Source organism: Crotalus tigris, unplaced genomic scaffold, assembly GCF_016545835.1.
Source record: "Crotalus tigris isolate CLP2741 ecotype Arizona unplaced genomic scaffold, ASM1654583v1 scf7180000020000.429882, whole genome shotgun sequence".
NCBI lineage: Eukaryota > Metazoa > Chordata > Lepidosauria > Squamata > Viperidae > Crotalus > Crotalus tigris.
This window is the reverse complement of record NW_024097814.1, coordinates 369,821-390,570: the sequence shown is the minus strand read 5'-3', so window position 1 is coordinate 390,570 and position 20,750 is coordinate 369,821. Positions and strand designations below refer to the sequence as shown.

General features: G+C 40.7%; 1 protein-coding gene across 1 annotated transcript in view; it reads right to left on the bottom strand.

Moving 5' to 3' along the window:
• The window catches only part of LOC120318035 (dedicator of cytokinesis protein 4), a 335,809-nt gene that overhangs the window by 36,809 nt on the left and 278,250 nt on the right, over positions 1–20,750 (bottom strand). The window contains exon 32 of the mRNA XM_039365226.1: positions 17,178–17,263. Coding sequence (XP_039221160.1) covers positions 17,178–17,263 — 86 coding nt within the window. The remainder of the gene's footprint in view (positions 1–17,177; positions 17,264–20,750) is intronic.

Sequence of the window (20,750 nt, the reverse complement as noted above, 5' to 3'; positions counted from 1 at the left end):
AGTACTTTTTTACTTTTTTCTACAGTTTGTAACATTTTATTAGATTATAGAATAAAATACAAAAATACAAAAGCAAATAGTAGGATACAGTGGGGAGGAAAAAGGGGGAACAAGTGGGGGGGAGAAGGGAAAAAGAACAGACTTCCTCTGTTGCAGTAGAAGGAAGCATTAACATTGAACCTCAACTTTTTACTTTTCCATAATATTATAAACTAGACATTTTTATAACAACAAATGAATCTAATCAGTAAAAAGCAAAATCTCCCTCCCCCCCCATTTCTTTTTGTCATCAAGTTTTTGACACCTTGCTAAGCACTGGTGGTATTCAAATATTATCAAGTCCTAAAAGTGGTACAATCTGTGAAAAGGTTGAAAAGCCTTGCTTTACAACACTCTCTAACCTGTTTAAAGTATCAGCATATTGCCCCAGGCAATCTGGGTCCTCATTTTACTGACCTTGGAAGGATGGAAGGCTGAGTCAAACTTGAGATGGTCAGGATCAAACTCCTGCCAGTGGGCAGAGTTAGCTTGCAATACTGCATTCTAACCACTGTACCACCATGACTCTAGAATCTAGATCTTATGGCTTATTTTCCATTATGCCTTCATTTTTTTAAAGATTATTTTAAAAAAACTAGGGAAAGGAAAGCCAAGAGGTGACTATGTGAGCACTATTGCTCTCGGGTACTGTTTGCTTGCACCTGGTTTAGTCTAAAATATTTGAAGGCCTATAGATTAGGAACAATCATGGAAATATTAATGTTGGGAATAAATCCTAGGAAATTTATTCTCTAGTCCAGAGGTCCCCAACCTTTTGGGCACCAGGAACTGGTTCCATGGAGAGAGTTTTTTTCATGGACCGGGGGGGGGGGCATGGTTTTGCGTGCTGCCTGCATCCTGTAGGTGGGGCTTCGCTTGTTTGCATGGACCAGTTTCTGGCATGCTGTGGACCGGTGCCGGTCCATGGACTGGGGGTTGGGGACCCCTGCTCTAGTCTTTTTAAATCTGCCTGGGGAACTTCAGAAAATACTATGGGCCATGAAACATGGATATAAGGCACTATAATTTTGTGGAAATGATCAGGAATTAGGAAACCACCATTAAAACATTTTCAAGTCTCAAAATTTCTCTGTGACATGATAGCAGTATTCCAATATCTCAGGGGCCACAAAGAAGAGGGAGTCAAGCTATTTTTCAAAGCGCCTGAAGGCAGGACAAGAAGCAATGGATGGAAACTAATCAAGAAGAGAAGCAACCTAGAACAAAGGAGGAACTTTCTGACAGTTAGAACAATTAACCAGTGGAACAACCTTCCTCCAGGAGCGGTGAGTGCTCCAACACTGGAAATTTTTAAGAAGTGACTGGACAGCCATTTGTCCAAAATGATATAGAGTTTCCTGCCTGAGCAGGGGGTTGGACTAGATGAACTCCAAGGTACCTTCCAACTTTATTATTATTATTATTATTACTATTATTATTATTATTATTATTTGTGTTCTCTGTATATCCTTCTAAAGAAATAGAGATAATTTGGTGATGATGATAATAATAATAATAATAACCCCCAGTGAGGCACTATCTTGACGTGGTTGTGGGGCTTGTGTACTCTGAGGAAGATGAGAGCTATGCCAGAGGTTCAACCATACTGGACAGGTCTCATCAGAGGAGTCAGACAAAGAGTGTCTCTCCCATAAAAATATGGTGAGACGTAAATTGCAGAATGCCATACCGGCTCGGACGTCGCCCGGGTTAACAAGGTCCACGCTAGATATTGGAGGTCCTGGATATCTGGTGAAAAATGGGTTACAGGACTCAGGACTGTTGGCTGAGCAACCAGGGCCAGCAGCTGCAGAACTACTGGAAGAAAAGGTGTTTACCCGTCGCAGATACACAGTGATGGAAAACAAAGAAATAATGATCTGTTACTACAGTTCAAGTCCAACAAGAAGAGGATATCTAAAACGAATGCACCAGTTCTGGAAAGAACAACATCCAGAATCAGAAATAACAGAACAGAGACTAGCAGATCAACGCCGATTTATAATACGAAATAAAGTATTCACAGAAACAGAATTGGACGAACTGCAAAGGTTTACCCAGGGCAAAGAAATCAAAGCCTTACCAGAAGTAATTCAGAATGTAGAGGCAAACCAGGGGGAGTTGGCAGTGAAAGAATCCAGTAGAGATATACAACTGTTCTCATTTGGAAACCAGGCACCTCTTCCTCAGGAAGAACAAAACCCTCTAACTAAAGAAATAAAAGAATTGAAACAAAGAATAACTGAGCATCTAGAACAGCACAAAAACAACAGAATAAGGCTACCTGCATTGAAGCTTGTTCAAAGAAACAGCTAGCACAAGCATTAAAAGATGCAAATACTGCAATAGCAAGTATAAGCACCAATTCACTGCAAGAAACAAACCAACTAATGTACAGCACAGCTGCAGTTATAACAGAATACCTGGGATGCAAAATCAACAAAGAAGAAAAACAAACAAACAGTGCACCAGAAAAATGGAAGGTTAGACTAGAAAATAAGATCAGCAAGTTAAGATCACATGCAAGCAAGCTAGAACAGATGAAAGAAAAGAAGCTGAAGAACAAGAAGACCAAAGAATACCTAATCAAGAAATACCACTTAGAAACAAGGAAGATCAAGGAAGCACTGGAAATAATAAAGCAACAAATAACAGCTATAGCCAGGAAAATCAGTAGATATGAAGCTCGAATTGCAAACTATAGCAGAACCTCCAATTTCAATCCAATCAGAAACGTTTCTACCAATCCATCAATGGAGAAACTGCAAGGAATCAGTCAGTACCTGACAAGGAAGAAACAGTGCAGTTCTGGAAGCAGATATGGGATAACCCAAAGAAATACAACAAGGATGCGGCTTGGTTAAAAGAGGTGGATGCAAATAAAACAGAAGTTGAAATGAAAGAACTAGTAATAACAACAAAAATGGTAGAAAAAAGAGCAAAGAGAATCAAAAATTGGTCAGCACCAGGTGAAGATGAACTGCATGGGTTTTGGTTGAAACATCTAACTGTTATACACCCACTCATTGCCAAGCAGTTCAACAATATACTACAAGGAGGAGAAATTGAAAAGTGGCTAACAACTGGGAAAACCTACCTAATAATGAAAAATCCAGCAAAAGGGGCAACACCAGGTAACTACAGGCCAATTAACTGCTTACCAACAACTTTCAAATTACTAACTGGTGTGGTAGCTGATGCAGTACAACAGCATCTAGTTGAAAACAATCTCTTTCCACCTGAGCAGAAAGGAAACCGCCCCAATAGCAGAGGAACAAAAGATCAACTCCTAATAGACAAAATGATCTTGGAAAACTGCAAGAAAAGGAAGACCAACCTGAATGTGGCATGGATTGACTACAAAAAGGCATTTGACTCTCTGCCACATGACTGGATAATCAAGTGCCTAGAAATAACAGGAGTCAGTAGAAACATCAGAAAATTTGTGCAAAGATCGATGGCACAATGGAAGACACAGTTGCAGATCAATGGTGAGAGACTGGGAGAGGTTAATATCAAGAGAGGAATATTTCATTATCACCATTACTATTTGTTATTGCACTGTTTCCTCTGTCAACAATACTGAATAACTCAGGACATGGCTATCAAACATCAAAAACATCTGCCAGACTATCCCACCTCCTTTACATGGATGATCTGAAGCTGTATGGAAAAACATCATCTGAAATAGAATCGCTGCTCAACACTGTCCGTATATATAGCCAAGATATTGTAATGGAGTTTGGCTTGGACAAATGTGCCACACTTACTATCAAACAAGGAAAAATAGTGAAAACTGAAGGAATCAAGATGCCCCACGAAAATAACATTAAGAGTCTGGATGAGGAAGAGTACTACAAATACTTGGGTATCCTTCAAGCTGACAACATCAAGCACACTGAAGTCAAGAAAAAGGTTAGAGGTGAATACATCAAGAGAGTGAAGAAGATCTTAAAGTCCAAACTCAATGGAGGAAATACCATAAAGGCAATCAACACCTGGGCAATCCCAGTCATTAGGTACACAGCTGGAATAGTGGACTGGACTCAAGCAGAACTAAAAGCAATGGATAGGCAGACCAGAAAAATAATGACAATGAATCATGCCCTTCATCCACGCAGTGACATTGACAGACTTTATCTACCAAGGCAAATAGGTGGGCGTGGAATGCTACAAGTACATCAGATGGTTGAAGAAGAAAAAATGGCTTTGGAAGAATATCTGAAGAACAATGATGAAGATGCACTGAAATTAGTATATCAGGAAGGCTTACTGACTACTGGAGAGACCAAACTGGCCTACAAGAAAGACCAAATGAAGAACAGAATAGAGGCATGGGAAGACAAAGCACTACATGGCCAATACATGAAAAAAATAGCTGGGAAAGCAGATAATAACAAGACCTGGCAATGGCTAAGAGCAGGAAAATTGAAGAAAGAGACCGAGGGACTAATTCTGGCTGCACAAGACCAAGCCTTAAGGACAAATGCATATAAGTCAAAATTGAGAAGACAGCAACAGACAGTAAGTGCCGCCTATGCAAAGAAGCTGAAGAAACAGTGGACCACCTGGTAAGCTGTTGCAAGAAGATTGCACAGACTGACTACAAGCAGCGGCATGACAAAGTAGCAACAATGGTGCATTGGAAGATCTGCAAAAAATATCATTTGCCTGTAAGCAAAAACTGGTGGGATCATAAAATAGAGAAAGTCATAGAAAATGATAAAATTAAACTGCTCTGGGACTTCAGAATTCAAACAGACAAGCACCTGCAACATAACACCCCAGACTTAACAATTGTCGATAAGAAAGACAAAAAAGTCTGGATAGTGGACGTGGCAGTGCCTGGAGACAGCAGAATAGAAGAGAAAGAACTGGAGAAGATAACAAAATACAAAGACCTACAAATAGAAATAGAAAGACTGTGGCAAAAGCAAGCAAGGGTAGTACCAATAGTAATAGGCTCCTTGGGTGCAATCCCAAAACAACTGGAGCACCACTTGAACACCATTGGCATTGACAAATTCGCTATTAGTCAATTGCAAAAGGTGGCCTTGCTAGGAACTGCTTCCATCCTGCGACGATATCTGTAATACCATCAAACATCCACATCTGCCTATCCCAGGTCCTGGGTAAGGACTCGATAGGTAGACAAAATGCCAAATCCATCTGGCTGACTGTGCGATGATCCATAATAATAATAATAATAAAATTACTCATAGACATTATAACCTTACCTCAGAAGGGACGGAGAAGAGAGGGGGGAGGGAGGGAGGGAGGGAGGGAGGGAGGGAGGAAGGAAGGAAGGAAGGAAGGAAGGAAGGAAGGAAGGAAGGAAGGAAGGAGGAAGGAAGGAAGGAAGGAAGGAAGGAAGGAAGGAAGGAAGGAAGGAAGGAAGGAAGGAAGGAAGGAAGGAAGGAAGGAAGGAAGGAAGGAAGATGATGAATGAGTAAGTAAATTCATTCAAGGCAGTGACATTCATCCAGCAACCTTTCAAAGATAATACTTAAAGTAAATATTCATAACAAAAATCTCAAACACAAGACTTAGCTACCCAGTATCTAAACAGAAGTCAGAGAATAGCATATTCCAGCTTTTTTAGCATTCTGCTATGCATATCATGAGGGAAAACCTCTACTGGATGTTTCATTATAATATGATTTATTATATATTACTCTAAACCTGTTTCTGAAGATTGTTTGCTTTCTAAATACCATTCCTTGCCTTTAGCACTAATCATCTTAGCATTCAGAGCACACACACAGCATATTGTACAAAAAACTACAGTTTAAACAATTAGGAGTTTATTCTAATGTTGGTATAGAAACCAAAGGAGGGTTAAGTGTATTTCTTTTTATTTTCCTGCTTTTAAATACATACAAATAGTAAAAAGGATTAATATTTAATCTCTTTTTTTAACAAGAAAATTGATATCCAATTGTACCACTATTTGCTTGGATGTACGTTTCTGATGCTGGTTTTGGCTTTTTTTTCTTAAGCTCTTCTTGATAGGGGCAACTCTAATGTACTTTGGGGTTCATCTTAGTCAGACATGTCCAACATAAGGTCCACAGGCCAGATTCGGCCCGATATGTGCTTCCGTCCAGCCCGGGGACCTGCTCTGGAAAGAGCGAAGAACTGGCCAGCCACATCTCAGCCCGCCCCAGGCCGATCGGGCGCTGATCTACAACCTGGTTACGTCCATCAAAGCCAGAACGCGCTCAGCCTTAAATCCTATGGGGCAGCCCTGCCCTGTTGTTTGGGTGCGCGCGCAAGCGGAGTCCAGCGTCCCTGATGACTGTCTTGTCCCACAGGCTAACTTCACCAAGGGCGCTGGCGCTAGCCATCTCCTGTGTGCACACTCAGGGGGTGGGGCAGAAATGGCGAAGCAGCTCCTTGCTGGTTCCAGTGGATCTTAGGCTGAGTGTGTTCTGGTTTTGATGGACACAACCAGGTTGCGCCACCCCATCCCCCACCAGCACCACCAGGCTTGCAGCCAAGAGGCTTTCCTTTCAGGAGGACAGACCCTCCACACGGGATAGCAAGACCGGCAGAAACATGGCAGCGCTGGCAAACTCTCCCCCTCCCATCACCCCTTCCTGAGCATGGAGGAAGGAAAGAGATGAGAAGGAGAGAAGGAAAGAAGAAAGTGTAGCGGAGAGGGGAGTTGGGGGGAAAATCGGTGCTGGCTGGGATCGGCGCTGGCTGGCAAGCTTTGCCAGAGCTCTGCAGATTCGGCAGAGGGGTCGGGAGCTCCAGCAGCCTTCGCGATGGCTGGCAATGGGGTGGGGCTCTTGGGGAGGGATTTTTAAAGAGGAAGAGGAGATTGACTGGGGGAAAAAGATTTTATTTTCTCTTTTCTGGAGAGACAAGCCAAGTGGAGGGAGAGCAAGGTAGGAAGTTTATTCTCTGGAGAGAGAATAAAAAAGCCTTTTCACCAACTGCCCTCTCCATTATACTGAGGGAAGTTAGCCCCCCCAGAAGGAAATATTAAAAAGGAAAATATATTTTTCACCAAAAGGATTTTTTGAAAAGCAGAAACCAAACCTGGCCCCAAATTTCTTGGCCCCAAGCAAGAGCTAGCCTCATACAAATGCAAATGTAAAACCATCAGGAAGGTTGGAACCAGGGAACTCAAGACAAAGAAACTCTTAAGAGTCATTAGCCCAGCCCCAGGGGAAGTAGGAGATGACTTTTGGGATATAATAGGACTAACCCATTACCATCAAGTATACCATAGAGGCACACCTAAACTCAGGTCAGAATACGTGACACAGGAAATAGCCTCAAAGTTCATGCCACAGGAACAGGAAGCTATTCCAAACAAAAGGCTAGAGGGGGTATAAAAACCCCAAGCCCATGTGCTCAGCCCTTCTCTCCTCTGCTCTTTCCTGAAGAACCATCTTTCTGCAATAAACTGTAACCTTCTTCCCAAACCAGTCGCCATGTTGCTTATTTATTCCTGGCTTGGATGAACCAGGATGAAGACTTTACTTCTAACAATTTGGCACCCCAGAGATGGGACTCCAAGCTAACCTCTCCAATGGACTGAGGCTGGTAAGCCCCATCTTGCCGGCAGCAGACCCCTTGTGTCTGTAGATGGGTTTCCCAGGCCTTGCCCATGTGGAATCAGGGTAGTAAAGGGAGTTTTAGGTTTGAGCTCAAGGGCTGCTTTGGAAAGAAGGTGAAGGTGAGTACCTCTAAATTTTAAGTTTAAAGCCCAGGGGAACAAAGAAAATGTGTGTATGTCTGTGTGTGTGAGTGAGAACACCCTTTTTTCCCAATCACAGTTGGATTTTGCTCTTTCTGGTCTTTCCTAGCCACAGAAAGAATCTGTTTAATTGGCAGAACCTGGAAAGCATGGGGGTTAGGTCAGAGTGTAGGACCTTTTGTTAAGGAAAAGGGAGAGGCTGTGTGAAAATGGAATGGAATGAGTGAATGAGAGAATTGGATTTGGGCAACCAGCTGGTAAGGCCCTGTAAGCAAAGCCCACCTATATGAGGGGCCCGTACTCAAGTGCACAAAGCACAGGTCCTCAACAGACTTCTAAATCTGTAAAACTGATAGGCGGTGCATGAATGGAGGCCGAGTACCTGTGCGCAGGTCCTCCTCGGACAACATATTTTTGAGGTCCGCAAAACCAAGGGGGTCCCTAAACTGGAAGGGCCACTTCATGTAGGGACCGGAGTCCTTCCTGGGCAATTTTTTAGTGCCCAAACACTGAGGAGGGGCAGCAGGTTTGTTGTCGCTAAGAGCGGCTGGGAAGTGCTGCTAAGGAGAAGAAAAACCCAACTGAGCCAATTTGAACCCCACATCGGAAGGGGAGCATGGGTAGCTGCAGTTCGAGGGTTGGAATTAGGACACTTATTGGAGATGTGCTCGAGGTGTGGGACGAGAGGCTGAGTGCCTGTCCTGGATGATAAGGGAAAAAAAAGCGAGCAAGACAAATTTGTGAGAATGAGCTTTGCTTAGGGCTTTGCTGAAGGATGAAACTGGGAAACCAATTTGGCCAAATAAAGGTACTTAAAAGGAAAAATAAAATAGCGATTCTCTTTCTCTCTCTCTCTCTCCTCTATGCAACCACGTGGTATGTTTAAAATGTGTGCCTTCCCTAACTTGAGTTACCTGAAATTTATGGTGGGAACGACTAGAATGTGTAAAACTAAGACTTCTGTTTCTTTCTCTGTTTTCCTTGTCTTTGTGTATATATGTTTGTCAAAGTCTTTGTGTGTGAGGTAAATGTGACTGCTAACTGTTTCAGATCCAAAGAGAAAAGAATTTTAAAATTCTGCTAGAAAATTTGCTTAAAATAAGCCACAAAAAAGGAAATACCTCACTCTGTTTGTCTGGCCAACAAACAGAGTGAAGAAAAATGTGTTTGTTTGTTTGTTTTCCTCTTTTTCTCTGTGTACTCTTAAGAACAGCCCAAAGTTAGCAGGAGGGAATGTTTTAAGTTCATCTGCTAGAAAGATTTCACTCTTGCATTTAATAATATATAATAAAGTTGGAAGGGACCTTGGAGGTCATCTAGTCCAACCCCCTGCTCAGGTAGGAAACCCTATACGAACTTTATCAAATGCTTCACTAATAAGTCCAAGAAAATTATATCCACAGCAGTCCTCTAGTCCACTAATTTTGTAACTGGGCCAAAGAATGCAGTAAGATTTGTCTAGCACAGTGGTTCTCAACCTGTGGGTCGGGATCCCATTTGGGGTCAAACGATCATTTCACGGGGGTCGCCAAACAATGCAGTCCGCCATTTTTTTCCCCTTTTCCTTAGCTGTGCTACTTCCTTTTATTCTATTGGCTTTTGAAAGCCAATAGAATAGACTCTCTTGAATAGAGTCTAATTCTATTGGCTTTCAAAAGCCAATAGGAATTGTCCAGGCTGTCTCTGCCCTGCTGAGCCCGCCAAAAGTCCCATTCTGCAAACGGTGCTGCAAGTTGTCTGCAGCGAAGGCGAGCTGTCTGGAAGTTTCCACCCCTCCCTGCTGAGCAACTACTAAAAATGTAAGTAAAAGAGGGCCAGGGTGGGAGGTGGGAGGCCGGCGGGCGCAGGGAGGGTTGCTGGCGTGCATGGGGCCCGGCAGGTGCCTTACCTCCCTTGGGCTGGGCCAGCTGGTGGCCCAGCCGGTGGTCGGCCTGCGCTGTTTCTGCCACTTGCCAGCTACGCCTCGGCCAGCGCAGGGGGCAGCACCACACGTGCACAGTGCTCCCGGGCAGGGAAAGTCCTCGACTTACGACCGGTTGGGTAGTCCTTGACTTATGACCGGTTGGGTAGTCCTCGACTTATGACTGATTGGGGGTCGTGGCATTAAAAAGGTTGAGAACCACTGGTCTAGCATAATCTGTTTAACAAACCCATGTTGGCTTTTAGTAATGACTTTGTTTGCCTCTAGGTGCTCGCTGATTATCTTTTCCAGGATCTTCCCAGGTATTGAGGTCAGGCTGATAGCTCTGTTGTTTCCTAGATCTATTTTTATTTATTTATTTATTTATTTTGAAGAGGGAAACTGCATCAGCTCTTTTCCAGTCCTCTGGTAGTTCCCCAGTGCTCCAGGATCTTTGAAAAATATAATTCAGTGGTTCTGAGATCATATCTGCCAGTTTCTTGAGAACCTTGGGGTGTAATCCATCTGGTCCTGGTGATTTGAACTCTGCTAGGCTGGATAAGTGCTCACTTACCATTTTTTCTTGCCTATCTTAACTTGTGTTTCTAATCTATTTTTTATGGTACTGTTTTTGATAAGTTGGACTGTTTGCTTTTTTATTATTTTTGACTGTGGTCACAAGCCTTAGTTCATTTTGAGCCTTAGCTTTCCTCACCTCATCTTTGCAGGCTGAGACTATTTGCTAATATTCTGCTTTAGTTATGTGCCCCTCTTTCCACTTTTTATACTTATCCCTCTTATCTTTCAATTTATCAAAGAGTCCTTTATGCAGCCATGCTGGTTTCTTGTGAGAGCTATTATTTTTCTTCTTTGTTAGTATTGTGCTAGACTGGATTATGTTTTTTTTTTTAAAAAAAATCCCCAAGCTTCTTGTTTCCCCTTGAGGATTTTCATCCATGGAATCCCTCCCAAGCCATCTCAAGTTTATTGAAATTAGCTCTCTTAAAGTCCAAGACTCTAGTTTGACTGTGTTCTATTGTCATGTGCTTCCTATGCATCTTAATTAGCTGACTAGCAAAAAGGTCATCTATTTCCCCTGTATGGTTGGGGGGCCTATTGTATATACCTATTGCAATGTCATTTTTCCCCTTTTATATTGATCCAAGTGCATTCAAGACAGTTTCCATCATTGTTGTTGCCTCCTCTTTTATTTGATCTGTTCCTTTTAAACAATTGAAATCCCTCTAGTTGAGTGTTTCATTTGTGGGTTTTATCCCACCATGTTTCTATAATGAGAACTATATTATATTTGCCCTCATTCTTTATGACTGACACCTATGTGTTAGTGCACTTTGTGTGACACTATTAAAAGCTTGATTTTGCTTGATAGCAAGGTTGATATTCTTGTCCATACACATCTATGTTACTTGCACTGCTAACCCTGTAATTTTTGATTGCTGGGGACAGGGATGTTCTGTATCAATTAACTCACTGTCCCTTGTTTAAATATTCCTCCAGAAAATCTGTGAATTTATTGCCAAGTAACTCAGTCCCTTTCTTTGATGAATGCAAACCATTTTTTGTACATTTGTTTCATTGGAATGCCTTTCATGGTTTCCAAAATGGTCATTTCTGATTTTTTGGGGGTCAGTATCTGTTGTTGGGTTAATTTCCTTCTCAATTCTGTCTAAAAGGTGTTAATTTTGTTCCAGGGGGAATCCAGTGTTTTATTTCATTGTTGTGTACCTTTTGGTGTTTTATACTAATCCTGTCAATCCTAATTGCTGCTAGCCAGTGTGTGTTTTCCTTATAGCCAGTGTGTGTTAAGTGTTTGTGAGTCAGACTAGTTTGTATTGGGTCCTCCTTGTATTTACCAAGATATTTCCTCTTTGGGGGAGAAGGGAGTGTCCTGCCGGCTGGGTTTATTTTTATTTATTTTATTTTTAAAATTTATAAGCCACCCCACTCCCGGAGGACTCTGGGCGGCTAACAATAAAAACACATAAAACATAACAAAACAAACAGTACAAGAACAGTCATCCAGGGGTCAGATTTTATAAACCCAGGCCTGCCGGAAAAGCCAGGTCTTAAGCAGCTTACGGAAAACCAACAGGGTGGGAGCGGTCCTAATCTCCGGGGGGAGCTGGTTCCAAGACGTGGGTGCCATCACAGAGAAATCCCTCCTCCGTGGCCCCGCCAAATGGCACTGCTTGGCCGACGGGACCTGAAGGAGGCCCAGCCTGTGGGATCCAACCGGACGAAGGGAACTATTAGGTAGTAGGCGGTCTCGCAAATAGTCTGGCCCTGAGCCATATAGGGCTTTAAAGGTAATAACCAACACCTTGAATTGGACCCCGAGACCAATAGGCAACCAGTGCAGCTCACGGAGGATAGGTGTAACATGGGTGTATCGAGGAGCACCCACTATCACTCGCGCGGCTGCATTCTGGACCAACTGTAGTCTCCGAATACTTTTCAAGGGTAGCCCCATGTAGAGCGCGTTGCAGTAGTCCAGACGTGAGGTGACAAGGGCATGAGTGACTATAAGGAGAGCCTCCCGGTCCTGCCCCAAGCTCTGTAAAATCATTCTGCAATATGTTGTAAATGAGTTTGTGTTCTAAATGGGTTTTATCTAGCTATCCTTTTCCTGAAAAATGTGTGTCTATCTACAAGAGCCTTTTGAAGCTCAAATCTGCTTGTGTGGGGAAATAATTTTCTTAAGTTACTTTTCTTAACTATCACTTATTGGTGAAACTACTATGAAGCTCTCCTGAAACATAAACATTTCTCAATCTCTAAAACAATGTGGTTTATTTTAGAATAAATGTTAAAGGCAGGTTTTATTTGCCTGTTTCTTTGACCACTGCAATATAAATGCCTTTTCAAACTGCCTGCAAGCTATCCCCCTTCCAATTCTTTTCTTGCCCTTGTTCTCCATACCTTTTGTCTGCCTTTCCTGGGAGAGTCTATCCAGAAAGGGGGGAGACCTTGTTCTTGTATCTTTCAGCCCTGCCCCCAAACCTTTGGAATACACAGACCCAGATGCTGCCTCCATCCATTTGAGCCATGGAATTGAGCTTTAAATCCAGCCATCCACTAAAAAGCCACCATGCAATCTAAGTGGAACATCTTCCCAAGTCCTACCATTTCCCCAGATGCCTGTGAGAGCTGCAGAAGGAAGAAGTCCTGGAGTCACTGGTGCTATGTGAAGCCTCAGAAGAGAAAATTAGACTATGGGGGGGGGAGGGTGGAAAGTCATTGTAAAACTTTTCTTTCTTGCCACATTTGTATTGTAACAAGCCAGTTGAATGAATTAATGGAAAGATGGCATTTGGGAATAGTTGGCACAACAAGTACTGAACACCTTGGACTTCTATCTGGTGGGAGGGAAAATTTATCCATAATGTTTGTATTGCCTATTGTATAAAAGTAGCTGCACATACATGCACACACACACATACCATTTACACCATTCAGAATCACATTGAGTCTATCCCCTCCACCTACCTTTAGTAAAGTTCCCCAGGCTGATTTTTGCTCTATTGCACCAAAGCTTTGTAGGAACAACTTCCAGCAAATTCCAAGGGGGAGGGAACTAGGCCCCCTCAGTTGATTTGCAATTCTTATGCCCTGACTAAGGAAGCAACAGGAAAGATCCCCAAACCTCAGCCCTGAATATCTTGCACAAGTGAGCCCAGATTGGGATTCCTAGAGCTCACTATGTGCAATTTAAGAAAAATTGAATAGCCTGGCATATTGGCTAACCTTAATTGAACATTACTAACCTGGATGCACTGAACTAAAAGCTAAGGCAGGCCACAATCCTTGAAAATGAGCAGCCAGTGGTTATGTACTAAGGAAAACCATGGCTGTGAAGAATTTTGGGAGGTATGTAAACCTGACTGGAAGCTAAAAGTGACATCCAACATTTCAAAATGATTGGCACAGAATATTGGACACTATAAATTTCTTTTTCACCTAACAATTTTTGCCTTGACTTTTAGAACTTTATGGGTTGCAAGCTCTCCTTTTGGGAGCAGGGATCTTTTTCTGCTGCCTCTATTAGTGTCTTATTTTTTGGCTTAACAGTTTAAAAGATTGTTTACCAAGTTTCCCTGACCAGATTAATTTTAATCTTGCCATTTAAGAGTGTCATTCACACACTTAAGGCACAAAGCGGGGATTGAGGGAAGTTAGCTCCCCCCAGAAGGAAATATTAAAAAGGAAAATATATTTTTCACCAAAAGGATTTTTTGAAAAGCAGAAACCAAACCTGGCCCCAAATTTCTTGGCCCCAAGCAAGAGCTAGCCTCATACAAATGCAAATGTAAAACCATCAGGAAGGTTGGAACCAGGGAACTCAAGACAAAGAAACTCTTAAGAGTCATTAGCCCAGCCCCAGGGAAGCAGGAGATGACTTTTGGGATATAATAGGACTAACCATTACCATCAAGTATACCATAGAGGCACACCTAAACTCAGGTCAGAATACGTGACACAGGAAATAGCCTCAAAGTTCATGCCACAGGAACAGGAAGCTATTCCAAACAAAAGGCTAGGGGGGGTATAAAAACCCCAAGCCCATGTGCTCAGCCCTTCTCTCCTCTGCTCTTTCCTGAAGAACCATCTTTCTGCAATAAACTGTAACCTTCTTCCCAAAGCAGTCGCCATGTTGCTTATTTATTCCTGGCTTGGATGAACCAGGATGAAGACTTTACTTCTAACAATACTTCCTTCCTTCCTTCTCATCTCTTTCTTTCCTCCATGCTCAGGAAGGGGGAACGGGGAGAGATTGCCAGCACTGCCATGTTGCCACCGGTCTTGCTATCCCATGGGGGGGTCTGTCCCAGTGAAAGGAAAGCCTCGTGGCTGCGAGGCTGGAGGTGCTGGGGGGGCTGCACTGATCTACAACCTGATTACATCCGCGCTCAGCCTAAAATTCATGGAGCATCCCCACCCTGCCCCCTGGTGTGCACACAAGTGAAGTCCAGCGTCCCTGCTGGCTGTCTTGCCCTGCAGGCTGACTTCAACCAGGATGCCGGCGCTGGCCATCTCCTGTGCACATACCTGGGGGGCAGGACAAGAGGCAGCGGGGCAGTTCCTTGCTGGTTCCAGTGGATCATAGCTGAGTGCATTCTGGCTTTGATGGATGTAACCAGATTGTAGATCAGTGCCACCCCCCCACCAGCACCTTCAGCCTTGCAGCCATGAGGCATCCCTTTCAACGGGCCTGCCCCCGCCCGCCCACATGGTATAGGAATGGCCAGCAGCAGCATGTTAGTGCTGGCAATCTCTCCCCCTCCCATCACCCCTTCCTGAACGCTGGGGAAGGAAAGAGATGAAAAGGCAAAGGAAGGAACCGAGGAAGTAAGGAAGGAACAGAGGGAGTAAGGAAGAAATGGAGCAACGGAGGGTTGGAGGAATGGAGGGAGGAACAGGGTGGGAGGGAGGGAAAAAAGGGAGAGGAAGGAAGGAACAGAGGGAGGAAGGAATGGAGTGTGGGAGGAAGGAAGGGAGGAAGGAACGGAGGGAGGGAGGAACAGAAGAAAGAAGGAAGGGAGAGTGGGAAGGAGGGAGGGAAAAAGGGAGGGATGGAAGAAGGAAAGAACAGAGAAAGGAAGGAATAGGGAGGAAGGAATGGAGGGTGAGAGCAAGGAAAGAAGGAATGGGGGAAGAAGGAAGGGAGAGTAGGAGGGAGGGTGGGAGGGAAGAAGGAAGGAACAAGAAGGAAGGGAGGGAGGAAGATAGGGAGAGAGGAAGGAACGGAGGGTGGGAGGAAGGAAGGAATAGAGGAAGGAAGGGAGAGTGGGAGGGACCATGTCCCGGCGCTCGCCCCATCCCACCCTCCTCCACCGGAGACCCTCAGATCTGCCCAAATCCTGCCCAGGCACCTCTGAAGCGAGTGTTGTAGAGCTGGCTACACTCACCCAGCAGGCCATGCCCACCCAGTAAGCCACATGCATCCTGGCCACACCCTCCCAGCCCCCCCCCCCAGGGCAACCACAATGCTGATGCGGTCCCAATGAAATTGATTTTCTCCTGATCTGAGTACTGTACTTGTTGAGGCCTTTATGTGAGCATATAATTTTCTGAGCCTTCTCATGCTGCTGATCAAACAGAAAAGGGTTTCATCTAAACAACTCTTACCAGAAGTCAACATTTCAACACCAAATATATATTTTAACATTTTTATTCAGAAAATATTACCTATCAAAGTCTGTGTTTAGTACCAGTTGAACGACACATTGTTTGGTACTTCATCAGATGAATGTGATGACTTTCTAGGCTCCCTAAATAAAGCCTGCCACATAACTAATAATTACAATTTTATAATATTGCAGTGCAAATTAAGTACCATTAATATCCAATTCTTTCTTTTTAAAGACCATGTATATTATATATTTCTGAAATCAACCAATATACATGAATGACTTTAAATGGAATTGCTTTGAACTGCATGATTATAAAATCTGTGCAGGTTCAACTAATATATATATAGATGTTTATCTAAATAAATTCCAAATTGGCTATTCACAAAGATGGTGGGATAGTAGGTATTATGGGATATGTTCCAACAGAAGAACATATCAGTGGATTCAGGAAGAAACTGTGGAATTCTTGGTGCTCTTGGTTGTTTGTGTACAGGTGTTTCATAATCCAATTAGGTAAAATCATCAATTTCATTACCCAACTTGCACTGATGATGTTATCTCGTTAGGTAATGAAATGTTTAATGGCAAACAACCAAGAGCTCCACACTATTTTATGTGCTTCTTGTTTTTGTTTGATTAATCTGTATATAATATACATTCTGATAAACATGTTAATTTTGCTTGCTGAGTTTTCTCAAGTGTTCCTTAATTCCATTCATCTTAAAATTTTGAAAACATGTTATTAAAGTTTGCTTTTTGTTCCAAATATTAGAGATTGAAAATCCAGATAATGTTGCATGACAATAGTTGTGGGAATTACTACAATGCAGAGATAGTAAACCTACAATTAAAATGATATTATTTTACTATTAAAGATGAGTTCTGTTAGTCTAAACCATTGCAGTTAAACGGATAAAGGTACATGCTTAACTCCGGTGAAATCAATGTTGAATTGAATTTTTACCTGTTTTAGTTTTCAGAAAGATTGAATATTCATATTGCACTATACATGTTCAACAGAAATAAATTAAGTTAATTTAATTGTTTATAGCATTTGTTTTGTGTTGGCATGCTAATATTTTTTAATGTAAGTAAAAAAGCCATAAAAACTGATAATAACTTTATTCCACTGAGAAATGTTCTGAAAAATGCTGTCTTGAAAATAAACATTTCACTTTAAAATATTAGTAATTATTTATGATCTTAATAATTACTGTATATTCTACTTCTAACAAATAAAGAAATACCATAATTACTGCTGTAAAAAAAATTATACTATATACACAGGGGCTATACTTCTTTAATCATTCAGACAAATATTCTTTGATTAAAAAAAACTAAGTCAAATAATTTTTAAAATACATTTATTACTCACATACTGTTGAAGAGTTCTCTGTAAGTTTCATCACCTTTTCCTTCTGACATCAAGCTATCCAATCTGTCAATCAGTTTTGCTTCCACCTGTAATATATATGTACTCACAAAGATGTTTAGAGGTTTTAAATCAAACTCAAAATAAAATCTACAGAGGAACAAGTATTTTCTAGAAATATGTTCCTTTCATAATGACTAGATTTAGAGTTTAAAAAGCTAAGGGAATAGATTACATTAACTCTTTGTACAATTCAAATAATTTCATAGTAATAATCATATATATAATACATATACAATAATATAAATAATATAAGCTGGCTGTAAAATAAATAAAAACAGATTACCTAAGCCCCCTGCTTGGCATTCTCCCCACATCTACAGTACTAATAAAAAGACACATTGTATATGCCTCAGCATAAAAACTTTTTCCACTGCTCCCGTCATTCTCTCAAGTAGTACATTGCATTATTATAACTTATATTCCTATCTATGTTATTTAACAGTCTGATTCTATCATCTAACCCTATTATCCAAAAAGCTTGGTGAAATAATAGAACAACAGAATGACAGAGTTGAAGGAACCTTGGAGGTCATCTAGTTCAACTCCCTACTCAGGAAGGAAACCCTATACCATTTCAGACAAATGGTTGTCCAATCTCTTCTTAAAAACTTCCAGTGTTGGAGTACCCACAACTTCACGAGACAAATCATTCCACTGATTAATTGTTCTAACAGTCAGGAAATTTCTCTTTAGTTCTAAGTTAGTTTTCTCCTTGATTAGTTTCCATTTATTGCTTCTTGTCCTGTCTTCAGGTGCTTTGGAGAATTGGTTGACTCCCTCTTCTTTGTGGCAGCCCCTTAGATATTGGAACACTGCTATCATGTCCTTCTTTTCATTAAACTAGAGATATCCAATTCCAGCATCCGTTCTTCATAAGTTTTAGCCTCCAGTCCCCTGATCACCTTTGTTTCTCTTCTCTGTACTCTCTCTAGTGTTTCAAGATCTTTTTTACATTGTGGCAACCAAAACTGGATGCAGTATTCAAAGTATGGTCTTACCAAGGCATTATAAAGTGATCTTGTATAGATAGAATCACGTAATCTTGATTCTATCTCTCTGTTAATGCAGCCTAGGACTGTGCTAGCTTTTTTGGCTGCCGCCACCTAACACTGTTGGCTCATATTTAAGTGATTTTCCACTAGGACTCCAAGATCCTTCTCGCAGTTACTACTATTGAGCCAGGTGCCACCTATTCTGTATTTGTGTTTTTGGTGTTTCTTGGCTAAATGTAGAACCTTACTTTTTTCACCACTGAATTTTTTTTCTCATTGAATTTCATTCAGTTATGTGATTAATTTGTTAGATGGATAGATAGATAGATAGATAGATAGATAGATAGATAGATAGATAGATAGATAGATAGAATGAATCTAGCAAATGAGAACCGCTACAGAATGTAAATTTGGTAGTTTGGTAGCTAATGATAGTTAATTAAATAAGTGTGTAAAAACTGGAACAAATTGTTCTTGTATGACTAACGTTACCCTGGAAAATTCTTTCTTATGAAGTATTGGTAAATGTGAAACTTGGGAGAAGGTTTCTTGAAGTGTTATTGGAAAATAAATGGTATGTGAACTCTGTGTCCCTAAAGGCCAAGATGTTTTTCCCCCATCTCTTCTTAACCCTCTGGAGACCATTATCTTGTGATCTCCTTGTGAAAAGCAACTATCTGAAAAACTTTTTAGTGATCCCAATTCTTTCTTTCTCAGGAGAGGAATCACAAAGAGCCAGTACATTTACCAGCTCTATCTACAGTCATCAGCTTGCAATCTCAGCAGATTCAGATTCAGTTTGCTATCACAAACTGAAGATAACAAACTGAGACAACTATGATCTGAATGACTGAGAATCTCCATAGACACTTCAGTTTGCTATTTCTTCCTCAGAAGTACTTTTCTAATCATTTTTGAGAATTGCTTCTTAATTGCTTTTCATTTAATAGGAACTTTTGGGATGACAGGTTTTACAGCACTAGGTGAGTCTCCTTCAATCCTTCACAAAAGAAAATTTAAATACACTTTTAAGGATTTAAAAAAAAATAAACAGAAAAGAGTAATTAGCATTGATTTTGGAAAATTACAAATGGACTAAATGTCCAGGTTAATTTGAAATATGATTTCTTAAAAAACTGATAGAATGGGACTTTGAAGATTGGATCCTAGAGGCAACCTAAACAAAATAAAGATTGCAGTTAACGGAAAAGAACACTTAAATTTGACTTACTAATACAAAAGGAATAAAATACTTTAACTTTGGCCATGCTGAAGAATATTTGTGAACCCTGAAAAGTTAATTTTAAGTGTGTCCATCATGTATTTTAAAAATGTTATAGAAGAGGGAACATATTTTATCAAACAAGATTTACACTGATCTGAAAGTAGACTTAAAAATGAGTGGTTACAAGAATGATATGGAATAAGATGTTAGACTGAATATATAAATGAAACTAGTTAATATCTTAATAATTACAAGGGATATACCAATAACAAACTAAAAGAACAACATGGGTAACTTTCTTATATTGCATTATAAAATAGACTTGCTGAACTTTGGAAGAATTTTGTGAGAAGGAACAAGACACTTGTTATGATGAATAGGAGAATAATTTATATACGTCTTTTATTTTTCTTTTCTATTTTTCTTTTTCTTTTATATTCTTAATGTCCTGCACTTTCTATTATATATTTTTATTCTTTTATTTTTCTTAGTTTGTATTAGTTTTTATCTTTCTGATTATAATGTTTAATACAATTACTATAAAAAAGGAAAATAAATGATAGCTGTTAACTTTAATGGTAATAAATTATGCAGAGAGAAATCATAATGTATGAATACTATATAAACGGAAAATAGTCCATATAAAATAACTATGAATCTACTTGTAGAATGCTGTATATATTTAGCCCTCATAAAAAAACAGTGAATCTATAGAATCTACTAATATTGCATATTCATATGCACATGAACCCTTTCTCCCCGCCCCCCGATATTGTTGCAAATTTTACTCCTTTTATTCTGCTATTTCACTTCAACAATTTAGTGCTTTTGCTTTGCTACATTTGAAACAGTAGGAAAGCGAACATGCAGAATTCTTTGATGCTACACCAAGAAGTAGAATACAAATTGCAATAGCAGATGGCACATTTAATACTTCCTTGCTTGGCATCTCAGAGAGCTTAAAATGAATTGGATTATGGTACAACTCGGCAAACTATAAGGGTCAGATTTGAAAATATGAATATTGCACCATATTATGATAGATTCTTACCAAAACATATATTTCAAACAATATGTTTCTCAAGGAGTATTTCTTATATTTCAAGTAATCTTGAAATAGGAAATTTCTGTACATTTTTTTTAATCAAAAACAGTTTTGTTGAGTAAGAGCCAAATATTTATTTTAGGTTAACTCTTTAGTTGCAGACATCGTTCCTTGGTATTTACTGTTATTTGAACTTCATTATATGCTGTGAGCATCTTTCAGAAAGAAAGGGAAGAAAGCAGCTTCCAGCC